Genomic DNA, 24,990 nt, shown 5'->3' on the forward strand with positions numbered 1-24,990 from the left:
CTATTGTCATTGTCGTGTGGTAAGTGTATTGGGAAGTATTTGTAAAGATAATGTAAGTTGCACACACTCATGACGTACAGGTGAGGATGTTACATAACACCCTTTACGCAGCACTAGTTGTTAATAGGGTGCGAGGATTGACTCTTTACTTGCAGCAGGCAATTCTTCTCACACAGGATGGGCACGTCATGAGACACAAGTGCCCAAGAGATGCCCATAGGACACCCACACAAACTACACTCTGATTGTCTAATTTCTTTATTTCTACCAGCCAGGTTGCGTGCAATGGGCGCACAAAGAGCATGACCTTTCCCAACAGCACTAGTGGGTGCAGTGCGCAGGATTCAGGGAGGATAGAATTAAAGAAAAATCAATATGATAAAGTGTGTGTGTTGCATTATCCTTTCAAATGCTTTACAATACACTTCCCACACGGTACTTTCCATTGTCATGACATCCCTTGAGATGGCCGCATGAGCATAAAGGGTCCAAGACACGCGTGCGCTCACCTTCACATGCAGCCACACCTGTCGACAACCCTCCACGGCTTGGACAACCCAAAACCGTTGTCTGAGTTTTTGTGATTAACCGGCGGAGTCCCGTGATTGAAAAAAGAGAAATTGGGTTGAATACGTGTAACTGCGAGTATTGAAACGTGAATAAGTGAGGTAACGCTGTATATTATAAACTCCAGTGCAAAATCATGTGAATTCTTGCACCTGCAGCCATAAGGTAACACAAAGCTACAAATCTAACCCACACAGTTTGAATTGTAATATTTATCTGTGTCACTTTAAAAGTTGACACCCAAAATTTAACTTTTCCAGGGCAAAAAGCAATCCCACTTTTTGAAGGGTTTTCTCGAACTCGTTGGAGGATAACTTCTAGGAATATGAATTCCTTAATTTTTTATATTTAAATCATAAAATCCTGTTTGCCCTCCATAGTTAGACTTTATATTGCTGTTTTTTTTTCACACACTCCAAGGAAAACAATCTTTTTCTGGTCTTGCAATGACCCCAGTAAACCAAAAAGCCTTTTTTTTTAACTGACAGTGTTTGGTTGTTTCTTCCCTTCTATTACCACATCTGACTGCTTGTTTCCTTTTACACAAGCACTTTATGTCGTTTAAACAAACCCTCTGCAGCACTGACCGACCTCCAAACTTACCATTAGCCTCCTTCACCTCGGCTTCTAGTCTATGAGTGAATTATAGATGTTGTCATTTCCTGGTTATGTTCAACCACATGCTGGCATTCACGGATGGCCAAAAATAAAAAGACAGCGCTCTGATGTTTTCTTTCTGTATTTTTTTTTTTTTTTTATTGGCCCGGTTCTCTTTATGAGTTATGGGATTTGTAATCCTCCTCCAGGTGTAAAAATAGTCCTCTGCAGCCTCCACTGAAGGAGCAGAAGTGTCCCGTTGTGCTACTTCTCAAAGTCCAACTTATTGCTGCGTTTTTTTTGATAGACGGTCTTTTTTGATAAACAGATGAGAACTAAAACAAGAAGCACGGAAATAACTTGCAGAGCATTTGATGGATGGAGGGGTTGAAGAAGGGGGCACATTCAGGAGCAGCCCAGGGCCTCTGGAGATGGAGATCAAGCTGGGCTCATGGCTGAGTTGGACCTTAGAGGTACAATCTGCAAGCTAATTGAAGAATACCATGGAGAACCTTTTGCTGTAAGTGGAAGGCAGAGGTGGTGATTGAAGGGGGTCTTTTCCTCTTCTTTTTTTTCCTCTCTTGGAGCTCCATTGGTTGTAAAAATATTGGTCTTGGCAGGGGTTGAGGTGATCGTTGCTTAACCATGTCCGTTCACTCTTAACATTTGCAGGACATAAATAATTCCTTCCCTTTCGTTGATCTCAGTGCTTTCATTAATACATTCTTTGGACATGAAACTGATCCTTAAATTGCCATTAGTTGTTCAAACCGGTTATTAATGAGCTGCTTGTTAGATCGGTTATTTTTGCTTCATCTGTGCAGCTGATGTGGGTTTTTTCCTGCAGCTTCTGCTCTCCGAACGTCCCGACAGCTTTGTTTTCTGCTGCTCTGGCTGACATGCAGACTTCTCTGCCGTCTCGCGGTGTAAAAGTCTGCCAAACACGTGGACACACTTAACACTCACCTCAGGGTCTTTTCGCTGTGCTCTCTCCATACATTACATCCCTCTTCTTCTCGCTCCTTCTTTCCACCAAGCTGCTGAACCCTTTCCAAACAGCACCCCAGATAGGTCTTAAGTGGCCCTGAACTTTGGCTCCACGTTCAGTTTATTTATCCATTTCATTTTTCAACTTAAACACTTGCAGATAGCGGAGTATATTGAAAGGAGCAACAAGAGAAACAGAGAAGTTATTTTTGATCCTGAGAGGAAAAGGTCAGATCACCCCAAAGAAGTTTGGAGGTATAAAATGTTAGACAGTTATGGACTGTCAGATCTACCCTCTGCCTAAAAGATCTGCAACTACTGCACGACGGGTATAATTTGCTTAATGGTTGAAAACAATCCAAAGGCTACAAATCTGGGTTTGTGGTTGAACTAAAGGAGAAAACATAATTTGGTCAAAGTTTTGCTTCTGATGTGTCTGATGAAATCTGATCTAACAAACGCAACATCTTCCTTTTCTTACATTCCAACCTCCATCTCACCCTTTGTGTCGTCCTCCGTGGTTTATTTGTGGCTTGTAAAGGGCATGTGATAAACCTCTAAGAATGTTTCTCCTCCCTGGGAGGGCATTCAGCATCCACTGAGGGCAGCATGCCGACTGGCAGCGGATGGGGCGACTGCCCTCAGAGAGCGTCTGTCAATGACCGCAGCGTGAGAGGCCAAGGCTCCCTGGAGTTGGGTAAATGATGGGCTAGGCTGCCACCGATCCAGCAGGCCTGGGCATCAGATCATGATTTCTACGTGCCGTTGGACAGACCCGCCATGTTATCGCGGGGTGTTTCATAAGCCTTGGAATGCCGCTGCAACATCATTAGACAATCCGAGCCATTCCCGTGGCAGATAGGCCCCAGATGAAAGCCTTCCAGAGTGTAATCAGGCAGCACTGGAAGGACTTTGGACGGCTTTATCATTCTCACATTGTCCTCATTGTTTGTTCTTTCAAGTTTTCCTTCGTCCTCCCCCGCTACAATTACCCTCTCCAAATGTGGTTTAGATGCTGGTTCAGCTTAAGATGTCATGTCGCAACAGAAGGAGGGCAACATCACTGGTAGAGCTAACGTGAACATGCCAAACAGGATGCCAGATAAAGGCGTTTGGTCCACACTTCAAAACCCGTCGCCGCTCTCCTCTGACCCCAAACAACCTTCACGCCGATCCGCCCTAGTGTTGACAGGTCATTAGTGTCAGCTGTGACGCTGCATCTCTCTGAGCTGCAGTGCGCTCTGGGAAAATATGGCGCAGTGCTGTAAGGTGAGCCTCATGCTGCGGGAGACGGAGTCGTGTATGTTTTGATTTAAGCTCGTTTTGGTCCAAATGGGAAGACGTGAAACAAGAGGAAACATCTGTAAATGGCTCCGAAAATTCACAATACACCAAACCAACACGCCCTCAAGACCCGGCATCAGTACCCATTCTGAACCCGTCTTCATTGATTCTCACAAACATCTGGAGTACATTCAAAACTACAAGAACTCTGGAATAAACACTTCACCATTGGTAAAATCAAGAGTGTAATGCTTTTAGCATTTTGAACTGTTTGAATTCTAGGTTGATGGTTTAAAGGTTGTCATTTTTTTCTTGTAAAGATGAAGTGAATGCTCCACAGAGCGGTACTCTGGATTGTGTATCTTTAGGTAAAAACACATTTGCAAAATCATCAGTAACTTAGAGGCATTAGCTGGTAGTTTGAATCCTTGTAGCTTTAGTCCCCCCCCCCACCACCACCACCACCACCACCTATTTTAAAAGGGAAAAAAAGCATTTATTTTCATCAAAGAAATGGGAAGAGAGAAAAGCAAAACAGATTTGTTTATTGTGGTTAAAGGAGTTTCATGTGTTGCTTAAAAGTGACAAAACCGACTGATTCTGTGCAAAAGGTGAGTCTGAAATTTCAGCAGCAAATGATGCTGATATATTGAGGAATATACATAACACAGAGGGATATCACTGTTGCCCCTGTACACAAAGATTAAGAAAACAGTGTCTTCAGTCAGGTTCACTTCAATGCAAAAGCCAACAGCATATCCCTCTGACCTGCAACAGCAGTAGACCTCACTGACATCAGAGGTTACATTAGTGCAGTTCTGAAGACCCACTGATTAAAATCGCATTTTTGGTGTTTCCAACATGTTCTTGTGGCATTTTTCTGATCATGGATGCCACTTATTTAAAAAATTAAGCTTAAAATTCCATTTTTGAGTATATCTTTATTCAAATTGTTGTAAATCAGGAGCTAATTAGAAAATGCTGTTTGAAAAATCTTGTAGTTGTTATGTAGAAAATATGCTGAGCGGGCCACCAGCTCCCTGCTCCGCTCCATTCTGGTGCATCCACAAACAGATCCATGTACGTCTTTGTTTTCCTCGTCTGAGCTGGACTCTGGCTCAAAACGGAACGGCTGGTTAGCTCCAGTAGTGCACACCATTTTTGTTGCACCGGTAATGTTAGGTTTAGGATGGGAGTAGTCCCACACTCAGACTGTCCAGACTGTCACCTACTGGTTTTTGTCTTTTCCCATTTTATTTGAAGTTTTTTCCTGAAAGTATTAGAAACAGGAAAAAAAAAAAAACTATTTACAAAATGTACTCCAATTGTGTCCTTTATAATCCATACATATCTAGCATAGAAGCACATGTGAAGTCACGCTTGTAGTTGTTCTAATTCTCTATGCATAGAATAGAAGAAGCAATAAAATAAATCTGAATAAGAATTCAAACCCCTCAGAATTAAAGTACAAAGGAGAGTTTTTTTTAGAAAGGACTTGACGGCGTACCAGCAAAAAGAGATTTTAACCCTTTTTTCTCATTGTTTCTTTGTCTTTTCTTTTGCTTTTCAAAGATGATGTGGAGGTGGAACTTGGTAGGTGTCTTCTTCTTGTCCCCACCTTAAATCTTTAATCCTCTAACAGTCTTCTAACTAAGAATAACAGCAGTTCTCGCTTCTTCAGCTCTCACAGATGAGGAGATTAAAGGTACTCATGTGCTGATTGTGACACTGTTAAGCCATTTATATGTTTCCCTCTTCATAATATTTCATATGTAAATTCTCCCCCCTGCTCTTTAGTCTGTCATTTAGTCAAAACTTCTGCTATTAAGAGAAAGCTTCAGCTTTGTGACTATTTCTTTGTCTAAATACGTTTGGCTTTTTTTATGAGCAAATCTTTAATCTCCCAACTTCCAATTATTCAAGTCATTTGGAGAGTCATCTGATTCCACAAAAAGGATGTACAGTTGTGTAAATCTTTTATGCATGCCTAAAGAGGTAGGTCTGAGTTTCTCACAATTCTAATTGTTTTTTTTATTTTTTACACGATGTTCCATTCTTCCGGCTTTTTCTTTCTTTTTCTTCTCGACACCAGAGGAAGCCGACGCTATTAGCGGATTCCACTTAGGTGAGACGACCTTCTTCTTTTCTTATGTGTTGTGTCATCAGTAGTGACTGCTGATCCTCCTTTCCCGAAATCCTCAAGTTGCCCCTCTGTTGTCGGCCTCTTCACTCTTCTGTGTTCCACAAAACACAAATTGTGTTCCCACTGGTTCCACTCTTTAAATGTAATCCGTGTCACCCATGACTTACTTTTGCTGCAAAAGTAAGAGCAGCGGTGTAGTTTTAAAGTCATTTTGCCCGTTAACCATGTGTCATCTTCTGCCTCTGCGTCTCAGGATGTCTCAGAGAACTGTTTTGGACAGATTTGGGTTAAAAGAACGGCTCATTTTCAGTACTTTGTTCTGAACGCTCGAGAGATGCTCTCATTGATGTGGTGCTGGTCAGATTTAATGACCATTACTGCTACCCGCTTCTCAACTCTTTCCAAACGTTGCTTTCAATTCTCCCCATCGTGTTCTTATTACCACTGTCATTTTTCCCAACAAATCATAAGGTATCGTCCCTCTGGAAGACCACAGCCAGCACTTACTTGCTCATATGTAAATCCGTCTCTTCATCCGTCTCCTCATTTGTCTTTATTTTGGTCTCCTGTTTTGTTTGAGGTTGAGGTCAAAAGGTGAGAGTTCATTTCAAGCTATGCTACACCACTGAATCTCCTCATCTCACAGGGTTTCCAGAGTACAGGCGTGTTCAGAAGCACAGCATTTGGGCACGGCTGTCGCTTCCCAAGGCCCAGCTTTCCCAAACAACGTTCCTTTTTTTTCCCTTCTATTCCACCGTCACCCTACCCCCTTCATGAGGTCAGCGACCTCAGCCTCTCCTCCTCCTCCTCTTTAGTACTCAAGCAACATCAGGAACTCCTGCGGGGTCGCAGCATTTTAACTCCAACAGGCCTAGAACGAGGTTTCGCTGAAATGAGAGAACCTCAGGAGGAGAAGCTAAAAAAAAAAAAAATTCGAGTTATAATAAGTCCACTATGGAAGTACTTGCTACTTTGGTTTTTAGCCTGTTGGATGTGGTTGTCTGATTTAAAGTTGGCCCACAGTAAAAGTTTGAAATCTTAGAAACATGTGCAGAAGCCTACTTATGCTCCTTAAAAGCTACTGGGATTGCATGGACAAGTGGAGGATGTGGTGGGAAGTTAATTTAGGCTATTTCTTTCCTTTGCGCCTCTTATCAATGATGCTATTGGGGTATATCTTAAAAAAAAAGTAGTCCTAGGATTTGCACCGCCTCATTTTGGGAGTTTAAAGATTCCAACCTTTAAATAAATCCTGAACTGTGGAATAAAACCATAAATGAAAAGCATGAAAACATGTTGTAGCGTTTATTGGTCACCTTAAAGTAATCATAGGGTTTTAGTTAAAGGTGACATACTTGTATGTATCCAGGATTGTTTGCAAACATTTAACACTAATAAATATCTTATTTTTTGCACTATTTCTCTATTTAAGCCTATAACTCTTGGGTTTAGTACTAGATTCTAAAAATCTGGGTCTTGTAAAAATGTTTGCGCCTGTAGTCGTCCCTAAGCAACGCTGTTGATGAGTTCGCCACAGCAACACAAACTTGTTTGAAGTGCATCTGTTGGCTGCAACCCAGCTGCGAGTTGCTTTGTTGAAAGGTCGTATAGGCCCTTTACTGTATCTCCAGGCTGCTGCTGAAAACAGATGCTTGATGCAATCAAATATCTTAAGATCAGTCATGGAGCTCACTTTATTACGGAAGCATAATCATTCCCACAGATGCCTGTTGTTGCAGTTGTGTGAGGGGGAGCATTTGTAGAACACATACAGTTCCGGAAATATTTGTGCGATTACTTAATTTTTTGCAGCCTTTTACCCAATGCATACTCCTGTAGTGAGAGAGTAAATTCAAATTCAAATACACACTTTTTGCCTAAAACTTGTTTTTTTTTTTCCCATTCATATTGAAGTGAGGGTTAAGGAATTACAGGTTTTATATTTGGGTTTTTCCAGAAACAAAATGGAATAGGTTGCTTAGAACCTAAACCATGAACCGATAATGGCTTCACTTTTTTTTTTTTTTTTTTTGGGGGGGGGGGTCTGTTTTGATTGATTGATTGGTTTATTTCAAGCAATTTTAACAATAAAAACAAAGGAAAATAAGAATATAAAGATTATACAGATATATCAATAGTGTTTAATATATTATTTCGTTAATTGATTAAAGATCAGTAAAAGAAAAATATGCTTTACAGTATATTTGTTCTTAATCATTAATAGGTATATTTGTGCATGAAATTCACTCATAACACATTGAATCTATTAGATGTAATTTTTGTCGAATAGACTAAAAGTTGAAAGAAAGTGGGAAGAAGCAAATTTCTATAATCCCACCCTTAATATATTTTACTAAACTTTGTTTAAACGACATAGTTGTCAGAATCCAGTGGTTTTTAACGTCTTTTTAAAGTTATTAATGCTTTTTCGTCCAAGTACAAATTATTTATCTAGAAACAAAGATGAAGGACTTAGTACTTATCAGAAGATATCATAACACTGTATAAAAGACAACATTACTACACTTTGAAACAATGCTGGAGATATTTTACAATTTTTTTAAGGCTGTTAATGCTTTAAAATACAGAAACGACACAGGCTGGAAAATAAAAAATATGTTTAGCAGAGAAATGTACTGATATATTGTAAATAAATTATTCTTAGATAGCGTTTTTACTATCGTACTTTAGGTCCCAAAGCGCTGTCCAGTCACAGTCCCATTCAAACATTCACACTTATTCACACTGGCGCCAACCTATAACCACTAGGAGCAATGTGGGGTTCAGTGTCTTGCCTAAGGACACTTACACACATGGACAAGGAACCAAACCGGCTTTCCTCCAATCAGAGATTGACCGCTCTACCTCTTTATCCTGTTTGCCATTAAGTTTTATGTACTTTGTTAAATTTGAGTTGATTTCACACGTCAACAAGAAAACTGGCCACTCTAAAAAGTCCTCTATTGTTAAAATCCACCTCCCACCACCACATTTACTCATGAGATATTTTTCAACTTATATATGATATATACTACTTCAGATTCACACTATGGCTAGTTTTGATTTCACTTTCAGTAATGAGCTGCACTCATTTCCTCTCTTTGGTTTGCTTGAATCAACAAAAAGTCTGTCAGCAGTTGCTCTGAAATAAACTGCATTACAATTCATGTTTCCAAAACAACCAGGTATGGTCCGTGCCAAAGTTGAGCTTTTTACAAATGATGCGAGATTTAAGAGAAAACAAACTCTGTGTGCCAGTGTAAATGTTTCTTGAAAATAAGAGAAAAAAACTTTTAGTGTCTCCAAATAGTTCATTAGGTTGAATGACGAAAACATAAAAGATTGTGGGATTGAAACAATTCATGATTCAAACCATGCATAACAGATTATCTATTGTGAGCTCAGACTCAGCCAAATGCATCAACAATGATTAGACATTGCTTCACAGAACAGACAGACAATGACCCAGAAGGAGGAGTAAATCAGTCCAGAAGGAACAGAATTGGGACGTTTTCCCATGGCTGAGCCATCACCTGATCCTGCTCTTGATATAGTTGCACTTCGATTGCTGTAGAGCTAAATGAAGACAGACCCATGGTCAGTCAATAAATGGGTCCAGCTGTGGTAAAGGGCAGGGAAAGCATCACAAATTAGAAAGTGATGTCCATGTTTTCCAGCATTCAGGCCATCATTGATTGCAGTGGATTATCAGGAAGTATATTAAATCTGAATTTGATGCATGAGGATCCTAATTTGGTTTACTTTAGAAGCCACAGGGACGGAGATCTCCACAAATCCAACTATACAACCAGCCAACGCTTACAATGGTTTTCTAGTCACAATACAAACCTCTGTGTCACTGTTTAGTAAATGTGTCTGGTTGTGAAATTAAACAGAGTAAAATGGAGGCTGTAGTACAAATAGAGTGTAATTAGGGACTTGTACTTATCAATTTCTGCGCTCATAATTCAGGTGTTGATATTGTTTTTGGCTGATTCTTTTGTTTAATATACACATTGTCGAGAGAAGCTGTGTAACAGTGGACCTGTTACCACACAGAAACGCATCTTCCACCATCGCTTTCTTTCTTCTTTGCTGTTATTGTAGAAAATGATCTCACGGAAGCCTGGAGGAAACCTAATCCAGCTGTGAGACAGTCTACGTGGGTGAACAGATTACGTAGAAATTATATCAATCAAACCTACAGCAACAGGTTAATTAGAGGAGCAGAACTTCCTGTTGAGCTTTCATGTTATTGATAGCTGACTGTTGCCCCTCTCATATTTTTCCTAGTTGGCCTTTTAACCCTCAATTGACCCAAACTGAGAATTATCTGGATTTTTTATTATTTATTAAGTCACTGGGGACTATATCAGTAATATTTAACACCATTTACATTATTTTGTATAGTAAAAACTACGGTAAGGGAAAAGCACTTAGATGTAAAATAATTTTTTGGTCAGTAGCAATAACAATTAAACATTAGAAATTATAGCATAAAGTATTTCACTTGATGCTAAATGTCATCTTAAGAATTAAAACATGTATTTTCCATAATACTTAAACAGAACATAACATTTAACCTACAGGATTTTTTTTTAAATTGAAAGAAAATAAGAAAATCTTAGTAAAGTTAACTATTCTAATTTACACTTTAGTCATATATACCCTTATGGGTGGACGTGGGCTTTCTGTCTGTGAAAAAAATGGCATTTTCATGAAGTTTCTTAAGGTGGCCGCATGAGCCCCAAGACACACCTGCGGTCCCCTTTAGATGCACCGCACCTCTCTAAGATCCTCCACGGGCCCAGACAACCCAAAAACATGCAGCACCCGTACGGGTCAACCTCCCATCCAGGTGAATGTGACCAAGGCTCCAACCGACTGAACTTTCAACATTAGAGGTCTTTAGAGCTTCTTTTAGAAATTTTTTATGGGATTTTTTTTAATGCCATTTGGAATCAAAGGCTTTCAAAAAGCCAGTGGACAGCTGCTGATGTCCAGTGACTCTAAAATGTACACTTCTGTGCAAAAGTTCTTGCCTAACCAAATTACGTTGGTCGGTACACAAACCAAGTGGGCAAACAAAAGAAAAAATCTATATCAAATCAATTTGTTGTGTTCCTACCTTCACCGCACAAAGTGAGGGGTTTTTTTGGATTACATGCAGGTGTTTGATCAATTATACCATAGAGGTGCTGATGATGGTCAAAGTAAGAAGTAGGTTGAAACCCAGTCATGAATTGAAACAGAAACGGCTGTGCATGAGGCAAAAACTGGGCGAGTAATGTGGCATGGCCCCCTGCAGAGCCCTGATCTCAACATCATGAAGTGTGTCTGGAATTACATGAAGAGACGGAAGGAGAAGCCTACGTCCACAGGAGATCTGTGGTTGATTCTGCAAGATGTTTGGAACGACCTACCAGCCAAATTTCTTCAAAAACTGTGCAAGCTTGGCTAGGAAAACTGATGCTATTTTGAAGGGAAAAGGTCATCATACCAAATTTTAATGTAAGACTTCTGTGTATTGATTGTGTATTTTTAGAAATACACAATCAACACTATCATTTTTGAAAGCTTTCTTTGTATTCACAGTACTGTTGATTGCTACTGTGCTACATGAAGGTGTCAGTCATGGTTTGCTCAGGTCTGGGCCTCTAGTTCAGATGCTCTGGAGGTTTCCCTTTAACCCATTGGAACCCAGACCCATTTTCCTGAAAAGGAATTATGTGTAATATACCACAGACCAAGGAATACATTTCTGCTGTTTTTCTGTTACACTGATGTCACCATGGGTTAACAGAGTTCCTATGATAATGGTAAATGGCGTATACATAAAGCACTTTTCTACCTTCCTTGTAGGCCCAAACACACACATTCACATTCCTCCACTGCTTAAACATTGGTGCCAATATTTCGATCAGAGCACCACGACCGCCCCACACACATGGGCATCATGGGCTGGGGAGATTGCTGCATGTATTTTTTTGAATTATGGGTAACTCTATTTTCACCTATGATTGTAGAAGGTAGTGGACTTCCCAAACTGTTGCTTGTCCAAACTGAACCTATATCATAAGCAAAAAAAAGTTTGTTTGTATTTTTAATCAGGTACACTGTTGACGTAAAATATATCAATAAAAGTTTTGTAACCAGGACATTTGCAATGGCATGGCCCCTCTCCTGCATTCAGCTCCCTAAACATTTTGTTACCGCCATGTTTAAAGAGGTTTAACATCTCTTCCTGGATACGACAATAATTAAAATGGATCCTTTCAACAGAAACATTTTTCTTTCAATTTCGGGGTTTATGTACTTTAGCACAACTCTTTATTTTATGTGCTGTTGGGAGTACGGCGTTTGTCGGTGTGGAAATCATCTTGCTCTCTAACCGCCTTCCATGTGCCTTCCTCATTCACTCGAGCCAACACAGTAATGGTTGTACTTAATAAGACAGGGAAAGCTGGTAATGCTTCCCACATTTTGGTGCCCATGAGTTGGACTAAGTGTTACAGCGTCAAACCGCAGCGTGCCGCATTGAGCCAAGGGTTTAATCTAGTTTAATCCCAAGCCGCCATGCCTGGTTAATTCTATAGATGTCGTCTACAGGGTAGACAGAGCCAGGATGGCATTGAAGCTGTCAGCACCTTCTTCCTTAGTTAGGCCTCGGGCCACAGACAGCAGTCCTGACTAAAGTGGGGCCCCTCAAGTTGGTTTCACTTAGAGGTTTTTTTCTCTTCTTCACAAAATCAAGTTTGTGTTGATGGAAATTGGCTTTCAGTCTTGTCACCTTTTAGGCATGTAAAAGATGTGAAGACTTTTGTTTTCATAAGTCATTCTGTCGGGCTCCCATTGTGGAACATTCTTTTTCAGGTGCGGGGTCTAAGTAGATAATGTGGGGCGGCCCTTTAATCACAAATTCCAGAGACTTCTGGTTGCTTTCTTTACACATTTCCTAAATTTCCTATGTGGCTGTGAGACATTATCATACTGGAAAATGGGCTCAGAGGACTGTAGTTTATTTCCAATCGAGTGTGTGTCTCTGTGTGTCATCAGCTCATGTTTACACAATGTCAACATTTTTTCTCGCTCCATTTTTTTTCCCCCCCTAAAAGACTTTAAGATGGTTATTTATCGAAGTGAGCTTGGGAGAAGGTTCACGTTTTTTGGATGTCCAACTTCAAGATGCCGTTCTGCTAATTTACCCCCTAGTTGGAGCTTGAAGGTCGTACCTCAACACTGCATGACTTTTTTTTTTCCATTTCAAGGAAAGTCAAAGCAGAGCTATTGTCAGCAAGTCTGATTTGACTCATCAGAAGTTTAAAGGAGGTATTGGATTCTAATGGCAAACATTCTTCCTTTTTCATGTAAGCCTTGCGCTTGTATCATCCTTTTACAGACATGATTGGTGCACCAACATATCTGTCGTCTCCATGTCTATGGGCAGGCTTCCACCAGTTAAAGACTTACATCATGTATTCTGCCTAATTCGGTCTTTGTCAACAGAGGATGAAGTGATTATTGAGGAAAAGTGCAATTCATACTTCTGCACCAGATGCCAATTCCTTTATTTTGTAAAAGAGCTTTTTTTTGTTAAAATTGCATCATGCTTAGATAAATTGCAGGAAAAAGGGAAGGGAAACTGTGCACCTGCTCTCCCTGTGGCAAAAAGCAGAGACTGTTCTTGCCGTGAGCCAACAGAACAAATGACTTTCATCATTAAACTAGAGGCTTAATTACAAAGGAGGCCGTTTCTAATGTGCTAAACGACTGAGCGGTGTGGTTTTTGAGGCTTTTGAACTTTCAGAACGCGTCTGCTTGCTTTCAGTGGGATATCACCAACGCTGCACTCCTAATGTTTATTGTACCGATGGCAGTCTGGTGGATATTGGTTACAGTTTGATGTCTTTTTACAGGAGAAACACAGATGAGCCGTGTGTTTTCCACTGTGAGGTCGAGGGTAATAATCCCTGGTTTGGGAGGTGGGGAATGGAGCGATGATGCCGAATGAATAGCTCGACCACAGGAGAAATGTCGCAGACGACACAAGCCACAGCTTACCCGCAGTGGAACAAAGTCTGCCCTAAATGTTCAGTGTAACATTATACTCCGTTATGGACCACATGTGCCCATTTCTACTGAGGCAAAAAAAGAGAAAAACAGTAGGATCTTATGACTTACAGTGTGTTTCATTTGTAAATCTGTATTGCTCTACAGTTCCATCCCTCATTAAGGGGCTGTATGGAAAAAGCAGAGAGAAATGTAGACTCTTTTTGCCTCCACAACCCACTGCGGTGTTACACGGCTTCAGAAACTATAGGATGAGAGAGCTTTTAAAACTCCCTCAGCCCATAACTTTAGATTTGAAATGGCATTGTATCTTTAAGTTTATTTATTGCTTAGGGAAAAACAGATGGAAAGCCAGAATGGAAGGCAGTAGGGAAATGAGGTGTTAGACATGCTGGTTTGTAAAGAGATGACCTTTTTTGAAGGGATCTTCCACCATCTGCAAGAAATTTGAATCCAGCAATCATTCAGATGCTTTCATTGACTCAATATGGGTACAAACCTCAATGCAGTAGATTCGGCTGCAACTTTTACTTACCCTAAACATTTTAAAGTCCATCAGACACATCCATCCATCGATTTTCAGAACCTGCTGAATCCCTTTCAGGGTCACTGTGTTGCTGGAGCCTATCCCAGCTACTGTTGGGCACATGTTTCACATGGCCACACAGACACATGCACACCTAAGGACAATTTAGACACCAATTAACCTATGATCCATGTTTTTAGCCGGTGGGAGGAACCCAAAGAAAACCCACTCGTGCACAAGGACAACATGCAAATTGCACACAAACAGGACTTGTTACCCCTGTGCAGCCCTCAGACCCAAACTGTAGAGTATTAGAGTAAATGCAAATCCCTTTGTCATTTGGCAAACTCTTCTGATTGTCTAGTTTCTCTATTTTTAGTGTGAATTTTCTTTCTGCTTTAAAGCATCAGACGTCTTTCTTTTCATTTTAATGGTATGAAATAATAAAGTTTTACTTAAACTGATGATAGTTTATAGCAAACAGATGAAACGCACAGCTGCAGATGCACCAACATCCCCAGCAGCTCCGGCTCCAAACCTCTAGATGAAAGTTTTCTCTCTGTTTTCTCATCTCTAGCTGGCTTCAGAAGAAGCTTCCGCCTCAGCAGGAGAGACAAGAAGACAAACAAGTCGATGTACGAGTCAAAGAAGAGTGAACTGTACGACACAGCGGACGTCCCCACGTACGAGGAGGTCGCACCCCACCGCAGGCCGAGCGGAGCCAAATACCGACTGGTTGTGCTCGTGGGTGAGTCAGGAGTGGAATCCAGACTTGGCTAAGTCAAGATTTTCTCAGATTTTAATGAAAAGTCTCACTTTCTAGGTAGTGACAAGTACAGATGACACAAACGCCTCAGCACGATTTTTGTCGATCCAGAAGCTCCAGGTGGCTTGGCCTCGAACTAACCAGCAGTCGCTTAAAGCTCTGTTAAACCGACACAGCCGACCTCATATTTATCAGTCGTATTTCCCGCCGTCTGCTTCACTTCACTGTCAGTGTCTCCTGAATTATTGAACGCTGATGGAGTTGTTAACACGGGGCTGCAGAGACACCCCCCCCCACACACACAAAGAGCTGTGTAACCTGCCAAGGTCTTGAAATGAACTCAGCTGCTTCATGTGAAGTTTTTGTGGTTGAAAGGCAAGTGTTACCCATAAACAGAGGTACAAGATAGAAAAACAGGTGCAGCAGGTAAGATGACGATATTTCAGTTTTAACCAAAACATTATAAAGTTTCTCTAAAAATGTTTGATGATACCTTAACTTTACTCATCAGTTTTGTTTTCCAGTAGATGTTAAAAACAGATGGCATTTGTGATCACAGGGCACATTTGATTATATCGTGCTGATTAAAAGCCATTTCTTCATCTCTTTATACTAGTCTCCATCTTGGCAGGATGTGATGATGTCAAGTTCTGGCCTTTCTAAAAAGAAGTTTACAGGACAAAAAAGCCTCAAAGTTGTTGCAATAGGACTCAGCGTAACATTGAAGATCCAACAGAGGCATCATTGTTTGAGTTCATGTTTAAAGACCAACTCCAATCAACTTTTGATCTATATTAGAAGCATTCCCAGTGGTCTTTTATTTATGAATATGCCGTTACTAGCCAAAATAAAATAATATAATTTGTTTACTGTGATAGTTTCTGCACAGCAGCAGCAGTTCATTAGAAATTCACCTCTGAGTTGTGGGAGGGACTCTTGGCATGGAGTAAGCCCTCCCACACTTTCCACCATCCATCTGTTTACACTCTCTCCCACTAGCTTACAGCCCCTCACAACCCCAACCTAACATTAGCAGTGAAACAAAAATGACAAGCAATATTGGAGCCATCCGGCTTATTTACAGTTCTGATCCAGATTCCAGCTTCAATGAGGAAAATTAAGACGTTTATAGTTGCCTGCAAGTGGATGCATCAGAATGGAGCAGAGCAGGGAGCTCATGGCCTGCCAATTGTGGCATCTACGTCACAGCTACAAGCTTTTTCAAGCAACATTTTTTTGTCTGCTCTTGATTCACAACTATTTAAATAGAGAAATACTCAGAAATGCAACTTTAGGTCTATTTTCTCCATATATGTCCTCCATCATCAGAAAAATGCCACACGAACATGTTAAAAACACAATTTTTTAAAACACTTTTATCCGGGTCTACAAGCCCTCCTGACTGTCTCTTCACCACACAGCAAAAATCACCAGCTTAGCTCAAAACTCAGCTTTAAGCTCCAAATGGGTGGAACAAACGGTTCAAACTTCTTGCATAGTCCCAATATTATTCCCAATATTTAAAAAAAAAAAGAGCCAAGCAGTAAATTCCTCTGCAGCTTCCTGAGCACAGATCTTAACTCTTTAGACAACTTTAGTTGCTGAGATAATATAAGAGACATAACCTAGAATTTGTCTCTGTTGTTTTTCCATACTATGAATAAAAGCAACTTTGCATTAAAGGAATCAAGAATAATCAAACCTACAATCGGTGGATTCTTACATTTAGAACAGCTAGAATGAAGTCTTATTTGACCAGATACAACATGAAATCCACTAGTTTTTCCAATGTTGATCATGAAAAATGAACAAAAGTCACGCTGTGCAGACAGACAGACAAATACAGGCGTATTTTTATTTAATGTCACTTTATAAAATGTTTTCATCAGTACCAAATTGAAAGTGATGCTTCATCTGAGTTATGGTTTGGAGGCTTCACAGCAGTGTTTGAGCGGCAGCTGTGCTGAAGGTGTTCCACCCACGTTTGCATGTCTGCTGCCTGTTTGCAGCTCTGCGGCCTGACTGGCCAGTCCTTTGTGTGCAGAGCATGTTCTTCATCAGGCGAGCTGCTCATTTAGAAAGCCCATTTTCCTGCCAGCATGTCCCAGCCTTACACCCAGGATGCTGAGCCTCTCCTGCCTGTCTCGCTAATGTAAATGTTTCCAATTAAATTCCATATTTTGGAGGACAATCAGTGGACAATTTCTCACACAGCGGCGTAGAGGGCCAAAGAAAGATCTGCTTTTTGTTTCTCAGCCTGCTTCCTTAATTTTCTCCCAGGAGCCACTAGATTTTTTTCACATTAAAAAACTTTGTTTTCTTACTGAAATTTTTTTTACTCTGAATTTCACAACACAAATGACCGCGCTTGACCCCTGAGGAAATCTTTTTACACTCAAAGATTGCTTTTTGGACAGTTTCAGACAGCTGAAAATTACATTTATAAACCCAACTATGATAGAGGTCAGCATTTTACTGTCTTAACACCAAATAAAGTACATTTATTGTTAAAAACAAACACATTTTCCTGCAAAAGCACAGTACAATTTCATGCTTAACATGTGGATTAATAGTTTTTAAAAAAAGGAAGTATTAAGTAGTAATATGTACTTAGATGCACTAAATTTAAAAAAAACACACACACAATGAATAAATCTTTCTAGTGATGCATCACATTTCTATTTTCTCTTAAAGTAAAATCTGTATATAAAAGTAATATTTCAAATTTTAATAAATCCATTATAATACATTTAGTGGTGTATTATATGTGCTGTAGCTCTGAGGCAGTTTTTTTCCCTTTTGTTCAAAAGTAATCAACTCTGTGCATTTAATAGCCAGCCTAATGTAAAAACACATCATCCACCCTTTTCTTTTAAAAAAAATTCTTGATGAAATCGATTAATTGATTTGACTTCATAACAATGTTTTGCTTATTTTTTAATCCCTTAATGCCTGAATTTATTTCCAGCTATAAAAATGGTTTTGCTTTCAAGTAAATGCTAAATAAAACTAATTTTGTAGTAAAAGTGGTTTGATGCATATTTACATCAGTTGGCATCAAGGGGTTAAGCTAATAACAAATTTCTTTTAGATTTTGAACAAATATTAATTTGAAATTTAGAAAGTGAAAATTCTTCTTCAGTTTAATTTACTGCTTGTAAATTATACATTTGCATTAAAAAATACAAATAAAATATAATTTCAGATCAAATAAAGTCATGACCCATCCATCCATTCTCTTGACCGGTTTCACCCGAAGTCTAACCCAGCTACTGTTGAGCGAAGGCGGGGTAGACCCCAGACACGTCGCCAGGCTGTCGCAGGGCCCCAATCACACAGGCACACACCTAGGGCCACTTTAGAGTAATAAACTTCACCTTTGAAGCATGTTTTTGGACTGTGGGAGGAAGCCAGAATCCCTGGAGAAAATCCATGCATGCTCGGGGAGAACATGCAAACTCCACACAGAAAGGGGTTTGAAGCAGGGCCTTTGTGCTGTGAGGCAGGAGCGCTAACTGTGCAGCCCCCTGACCAGCACAGTCTTGACTAAATCTAAATTGAATCGATTCACATTGATTCCTGAAGTGCACTCCCTGCTCAAATCCCATTTAAAAGAATAACCTTCCTACCCTCCACATGAAACCCCAAAGGCTAACGGTTAGGGGAACAACTGGACATTAAGACCAGACTTTCTTCTGCTTAAGCTTTAATGCTGATGTAATTATGGCATTAAAATAACTGTTTGATTTTCATACAAATCTTTTACATTTGAATGTTTTGTAGCTTCAGGTTAAACCCTAGTTATCCATTTTTCTGCATGAAACCAGGAGTCGATTTAATGGCCAGTATTTTAGAAATGTTTTGCTTTTTTGTCAAAATCTTTTTTCGATGGTTCTCCTAATTGCTGCTCATTTGCAGCTATTTCCAGGCGGGAGAGCCGAAGCAGAGCAGAGCTGCGAGGAAGGGGTTTAGGGGAAGGTCAGCGTCCTGCTCACAAGTGGAGTCTGCTTTATTGTTGGAGCTGCAGACAGGAACGCGGCGGCTCTGTGTGCCTGACTTGGCTTCACCGCCGCCGTTTTTCCACTCTCCGGCCCAACACCTTCCCCACACGTTGTTTTTGTATCAAACATCGCCCCCCGCCTCCCGAGGCCTTTCTCTCGCTCCTGCAGGCGGTCCTCCTCTAAAGCACGCGGTCCAAAGTACCCACTAATGATGGACCTGCCGCCCACCTCCCACACTTGCATGGAGCGCTGGATGAATGAAGTCTCAGATCTGTTTCAAAGACAAATCACGATGCTTATCTGGGCTTTTGTTCACTTCTAACACGACGGCCAGTGCAAATATATTTTTACACACTGTTCGCACAGTCTGACCCAACCGCGGAGGGGTTCTGAAAGAAATCTGATTATTTAACCTGTCAAAAAGCTGCCTGGATTCCCACATTTCCCCGTAACCCGACGCCATGACCTCCAGGTTTCTGATGATTTGAGCCTTTTTAATTTGCAGCTTCGCCCTGAACACATGTAATAGGTCAATATTTGTTCGGAGTTTATCCAAACATGTAAAACTCCTACTTGTCTGGAACCTGCGCCGTAAAGGAGTGCTGCTGCCCGTCCTGATCTGACTGTGGGAGCGCCGGAGCCAGCACCGTGCTGGACGGGACGCTAAATGGTCAGGATGTGCTCCCTCCATTAAACCTGCTTCTTTAATGAGAGCACTGATGAAGTCTGACATTTTTAGCGAAGGGGGAGCAAACTGCAAGGACAGAGAGAACACACAAAAAAATGAGGGGCTCCAGTTCAGCTCAGAGCCGCCGAGTTTCTCCTTTTTACAGCCGCCTTCATGTTCATAATGCTGCTGTTGTTTCGGTGAATTGTTTGGCACAAAAAAGTGAACCAAGCGGTGCCGCGAGCGAGGTCAGACGGTGGAACGGGCCGCTGCCTCTGCTTGTAAAAGTTCGGGCGGTGAGTCTGCTTGGCAGGCAGGCGGCTCATTTAATCGCTGTCTGAGGTATTCTGAAGAAGGGCCGCCGCCATGCGTCACTGATATCGCCCGTGGGGGGCTGTGGAACGGTGGACAAAGTGAAAGTGGCTGTACAAGTGCGAAGAACTGCAGGCACTGGCTGCAGCTTCGGCAGCTGACGCCAGAGCGCCACGTTCCTACTCTATGTGGAGGTTTGAGCCCACTGGGTGGACCTTCTATTATCATGCTGTAACACCTTCAGCCATTGTGAACCCTTTCCTCTATGGCACAGCTGCATTCCCCACTGAAGAAAATACTAAATGAACTCCATTTCGTCGCTGCAATAAATCACGGGGCCCTCAGCTCCTCAGTCCGTGTTGTGAAAAGCCTTCCCTCTGCGGGAAGATTGATGCTGTCATCTGCTGTTTTTCTATGAGACGGTAACCACAGAATGTCCTGAAAGGCTGTGGTGTCCGTCCAAAAGAAGATTTTTCAGAAGCAAAGCAAGGAAACTGCTTTTATCACTCGCAGCAGACACAGAAGAAGTAGTGAGCACAAGTTAGACTGCAGGAGAAGATGTTCAGAGTTCAAAAAACACACCTGTGATGTCCACACCTGTTCAGTTAGAGTGACCTCCTTCACACTGAAAGAAATCTGGAGGAAATTTCTTCCTTTATTTTTTCCACCAAATCCACCGGACTGATGGAACTCATCGTCCGTTTACTTTAGAGGTGCGGCCTGCTAAACACATTTGCCTGGAGAAACGAGTTTTCAATCAGGTTCGGCGATTGCGCCGCCTGCCCAGAACGCCAGGCATGCGAGGAATCTCGATCCGAGATCCAGCACACTCTGCAAGGAACTATGCACAATTTTTTTTGTCCATTTTGTTACAAACATCAACTTAGAAAAACGGAAACATTTGGCAAAATCGGCTTAACAGATTAAGATTTTGTTGGGTTTTTTGGGGTTGTCTAATTTACCTGCCATATTAGTGATAAATGCTGGGGAGAGACGCTCAGTTTTGTCAGCAAATCGTCAATTGATACATTGTCGATATAAGACGGTCTTCACTCCCACTCGCTGCCCCCGTTTTCCCACTGGGGATTTAATGGAAAGTCCAGCTGACTCACGGCGGGGCAGGAAAAATATTCTTACGTTCTCTGTTTTTCTTGCTTTCATCTCCTGCCAGAGCAAAGAGGAGAAGTGGAACCGAAGATTTACAGAGTTAAATCAACTGTCCGCACCGCTCCAGTACGCTTCAGACTCGAACCCATCAGATTACAGACAATTTTGAGATTGTAAATGTAGGATTTCTGCAGAAATGAACACGTCTGGGATGCATCTTGCATGTAAAATGACTAAAAGTGCATCATCAACAAGAACAAGTGTTGCAGATTGACGAACTTGTAAGAAATAAGGTTTTTTGTTGTTATATAGTTTGTTTTTATACCTGACAACAGAGGGTTCCTGTCAGACCCGTTGGTTTTCTGGAAAAGCTCTTCTCTAATAACTTCTGCTGTCCTCCTTCGTTGAAAGTCGAAACATTAAACGTTTACGATGCTGAAGAGCCGTGCAGATGGAGCAAAGATAACAAGAGCAGAGCAGGAGCCTTTCAGTTTCTGATCAGCGATCATTATATCAAGTTTAATAATTCAAATCCTTTTGTCATCTTAGCTCTGACATTCCGACAGCTGCATAAACCCGTATTTCAGCACATTACAGTCCGAACTTTGTCTGGTTTTGGACATCAGGAAGTTTTCATGTCCGTCCCTGCTTGTGAAAGTGTTGAAACAAAACTTTGGTTTTTGTCTAGGACCCACTGGCGTCGGCATGAACGAGCTGAAGAGGAAGCTGCTGATCAGTGACCCCCAGCATTTTGGTGTGACCATCCCACGTAAGTTCAGCTCCGAGTCTTTGAATGCTTTTCTGTGTGATCAAGCATAATGTGCCTCCCCTGCAGTTTATTATTCTCTAAAGGCACTTGATAAAAATGTTTAATGGTCACACTTCTGGCAGAAATTAATTTCACAAAATAAGGGACAAGTACAGACATTTCATCTTGGAAGGGAAGTCATAAAAACAGAATCAATAGCAATAATATCTACACGCTTCACTATTGTAACATATTGATGCTTATTTAGCTTCATAAGACATAGGACATAACCATAAAGACCATGCTAACAAGTCAACCATCCATCCATCTTCTTCTGCTTATCCGGGAGCGGGTCACAGGGGCAGCAATCTAAGCAAAGATACCCAGACTGCCCTCTCCCCGGCTATTTCCTCCTGCTCCTCTGGGGGAACCTCGAGATGTTCCCAGGCCAGAGAAACATCTCCAGCGTTGAGAAGTCAGCTAAACTCTCTATATCACTTTTAAATAACTAAATCCGTTAAATTCTTCATCCTCTGTGTCGCTTTGGAACAATTCCTCTGAGCCCGTCGTCAGACTGAGCGACGCTTCTTCTTCTGCATTGCTTCTGCGTCACAGATAAGTCACACCTGGGTACAAGCTGCACCCCCAATTACACAAAAACGTGTGACTTAAACTCAGAAATATACACTCATTCTTTGGTGCTTTCATATCACACTTATATTTTGGTGTTTTGTTTTTTTTTTCCCTTTTGATCCTTTTTACGGCTTTTACTTTTATTTCTAAAGCTCTCCTTTGCAGACATGGGAATATTCTGACCCTACAAAAGAAAAAGTATAAGTTTAATGTTGTGCTTTTTACAGAAACTTGTTGACTTTTTTTACTTATTTTTGCATACCTGTGGCTCAAAGGACAAAAAGACTTTACTGCATGTCTTTGGGAGGGCTTATCAAAGACGGAGGGTTTTGTAAACACACTCTTTGAGGTTGATGAAGAACGCTTCAAATAGACGTATTTTCAGCATTTGCCTCTATGTGGCGCTGTTCTGAGGAGGAACGGCACACCAGCTGCTCCCCTTCTGATCGGTTTTACATCCGAGGATCTTCTTGTCCACAGAGACGAATTGGAAACACTCAGAGAAATGTAAGCACAGTTGCTCGGCAGAAGTTGCTCAAATCAGGCCCTTTGGATAAAGGATGTTGAGTTTACTTGTCCCAATATGAGTTCTGAGAACTTTAACCCTCCCAAAAGCTGGGCTTGTTTGGTGTGGCAGCTGCTGGGAAGATTCTCGTTCATGACAAGGCAGCTTGAGGTCCAGCTTTCACACTTACATTGTCAACTTTCCCATTTTAAATGTGTCTGTCCTGCCCTTCGTGAACTGGGGACACACTCTCCTTATGTTTTCTGTCTTTCTACTGCTGCGTCTTGCTTTTTTTCTTATTTTTTTTTTCCTTTTAAGGGCCCACGCGCAGCCCTCTCTGCTGAACGCTGTCCAGGTTTCTGCAGATGACGGGATCTCCAGTTTGGCAGAAGGATTTTGTAGCTCTGAGATGTCCCACAGCCAGCATATTGGGACAAATAAATCTCAGTTTGTACATTTAAGCCCAGTAAAGGCGCTATTAATTGCGCCCATACCATCTGGGGCTTGCATGGAAGCTTGCAACATGAGTTTAAAGGAAATCTGAGCACAGCTCATAGTGATTGCTGTTTTTGCTACATGCAGCGTCAAAGTCTGACACTTAAAATGTCCCTGGTAATAAAATTTCATTGGCAAGGGTCTTTTTTTTCCCCCTGTTAGGTCTGTTAATTGTTCTCAAATATGACGTGCACTTGCCTAATAGAGCCAGACAGTGGGATTTTGGAGGACGTACGGCACAAGAGCTGGCTCTCGCGTACAGGAAAGGGATGGAAAGTATCTCGTCTCACTCCTTTTTCAATGGCACTTGCTGCCAGAGGACACATGGATGTCTTCAAAACGTAGTGTTGTTTCAGATTAAGCCTAAAAGCTCGACCTGTTCTCTTCATTTAAAAACCGCAGCTTGGGACGCCACCAGATTGCGGTCCCGATGATGCTTTTTCCCTCCCTCTATTCTCCTCTTGTCACTGTGAAATGTAAACCAGCCTTCGAGGAAACAGAGACACTATTGAAAGCACTCGAGTTAGAGGTTAAACACCATCATCCCAATCCAAGATTACAGATGCATTTACCCTGTTTGTGAAATCGTATTCACTTGTTGATCTGGATCACCAATATAAAGCAGACACGTAAGGTTTCGGAGGGTTTTTTTGTTGAGTGTTTTCTTCTCTCTTTAAAGGAAATTTCGAAGTATTCATATTCATCTTATTTCAATTAGCTTCTGGTAAACAAATGCCACTATTAACTATTAAGATGTTAGATGGCACTGTCACTGATGATTCCTGGTGAGGTCAGTCCCTCAGGTTTGAAGATCTGGAGTTCCACACAATTTAAAGCGGGAAAAACGGACACTTGTTGCAGCAAATCTCTTCAGAACAGATTATGAAACACATTTTTTCAAACTAAAAATGTATTTAATTTACGAAGATAATTGTTTTTGTGTCTGGGATGTGATCTTAAAGAGCTCTAGTGATGCTAGTAACAAAGATATGTGTGCAAATACATTTGACATTAATGAAGACTTCAGGGGGCACTCCAGATGATTTGAAATCCTGGTGCATCAACAAAAAGACATTTCACGGAAAAAACAGGAAAGGAGTTAGAAATAAGTCAGTAATTCTCACCCCACTGGCAGATTGTATGTAAATAAGCAAAAGAAAATCTGCTAATGGTGTAAAAAATTTTATCTTAAGGAAAATAATTCATTTCACTTAGATATATTTTTTCAGATCTAGGATTTTTATTTTTGAAAAACTTTCTTAAAAGTATTATTTTCTTGCAAGACAGAAAATAAGACATTTTTTTCTGGAAACATTGGTCTTTTTTACTTTCTCCGTTCAATTTTTGTTTTGTCTTTCTGCCTGTGCACTGCAGAATCACATCGGTCATAATACTTCTCATCTCTTACCTCAACAATGTAATGTGAACAATACGCTAAAGCACTGGTGTCAAACTCCAGGCCTTTAGGGGACTAATCCTACATGTTTACCAACTAACCTGACACTTTTTAGCTTCCTATATGCAAAACACACCTGATCCAGGTAATCAGCAGCTGATGGGGCTGGATTTGAAGAACTACCAA

At 41.0% G+C, this 24,990-nt stretch overlaps 1 protein-coding gene across 4 annotated transcripts in view; it reads left to right on the top strand.

Annotated features, from left to right (window-relative positions):
- The window catches only part of mpp7 (membrane palmitoylated protein 7), a 157,164-nt gene that overhangs the window by 111,498 nt on the left and 20,676 nt on the right, over positions 1-24,990 (top strand). For 2 of the 4 annotated variants that reach the window (XM_023949912.1, XM_023949913.1), the window contains exons 12-16: positions 5,008-5,028; positions 5,117-5,140; positions 5,528-5,560; positions 14,752-14,922; positions 21,716-21,796. In XM_023949912.1, the coding sequence (XP_023805680.1) occupies positions 5,008-5,028; positions 5,117-5,140; positions 5,528-5,560; positions 14,752-14,922; positions 21,716-21,796 (330 nt within the window). The remainder of the gene's footprint in view (positions 1-5,007; positions 5,029-5,116; positions 5,141-5,527; positions 5,561-14,751; positions 14,923-21,715; positions 21,797-24,990) is intronic. The other 2 variants (XM_023949914.1, XM_023949915.1) reach the window with 2 other exon arrangements.

The sequence above is a fragment of the Oryzias latipes genome, chromosome 20, assembly GCF_002234675.1.
Source record: "Oryzias latipes chromosome 20, ASM223467v1".
Taxonomy (NCBI): Eukaryota; Metazoa; Chordata; class Actinopteri; order Beloniformes; family Adrianichthyidae; genus Oryzias; species Oryzias latipes.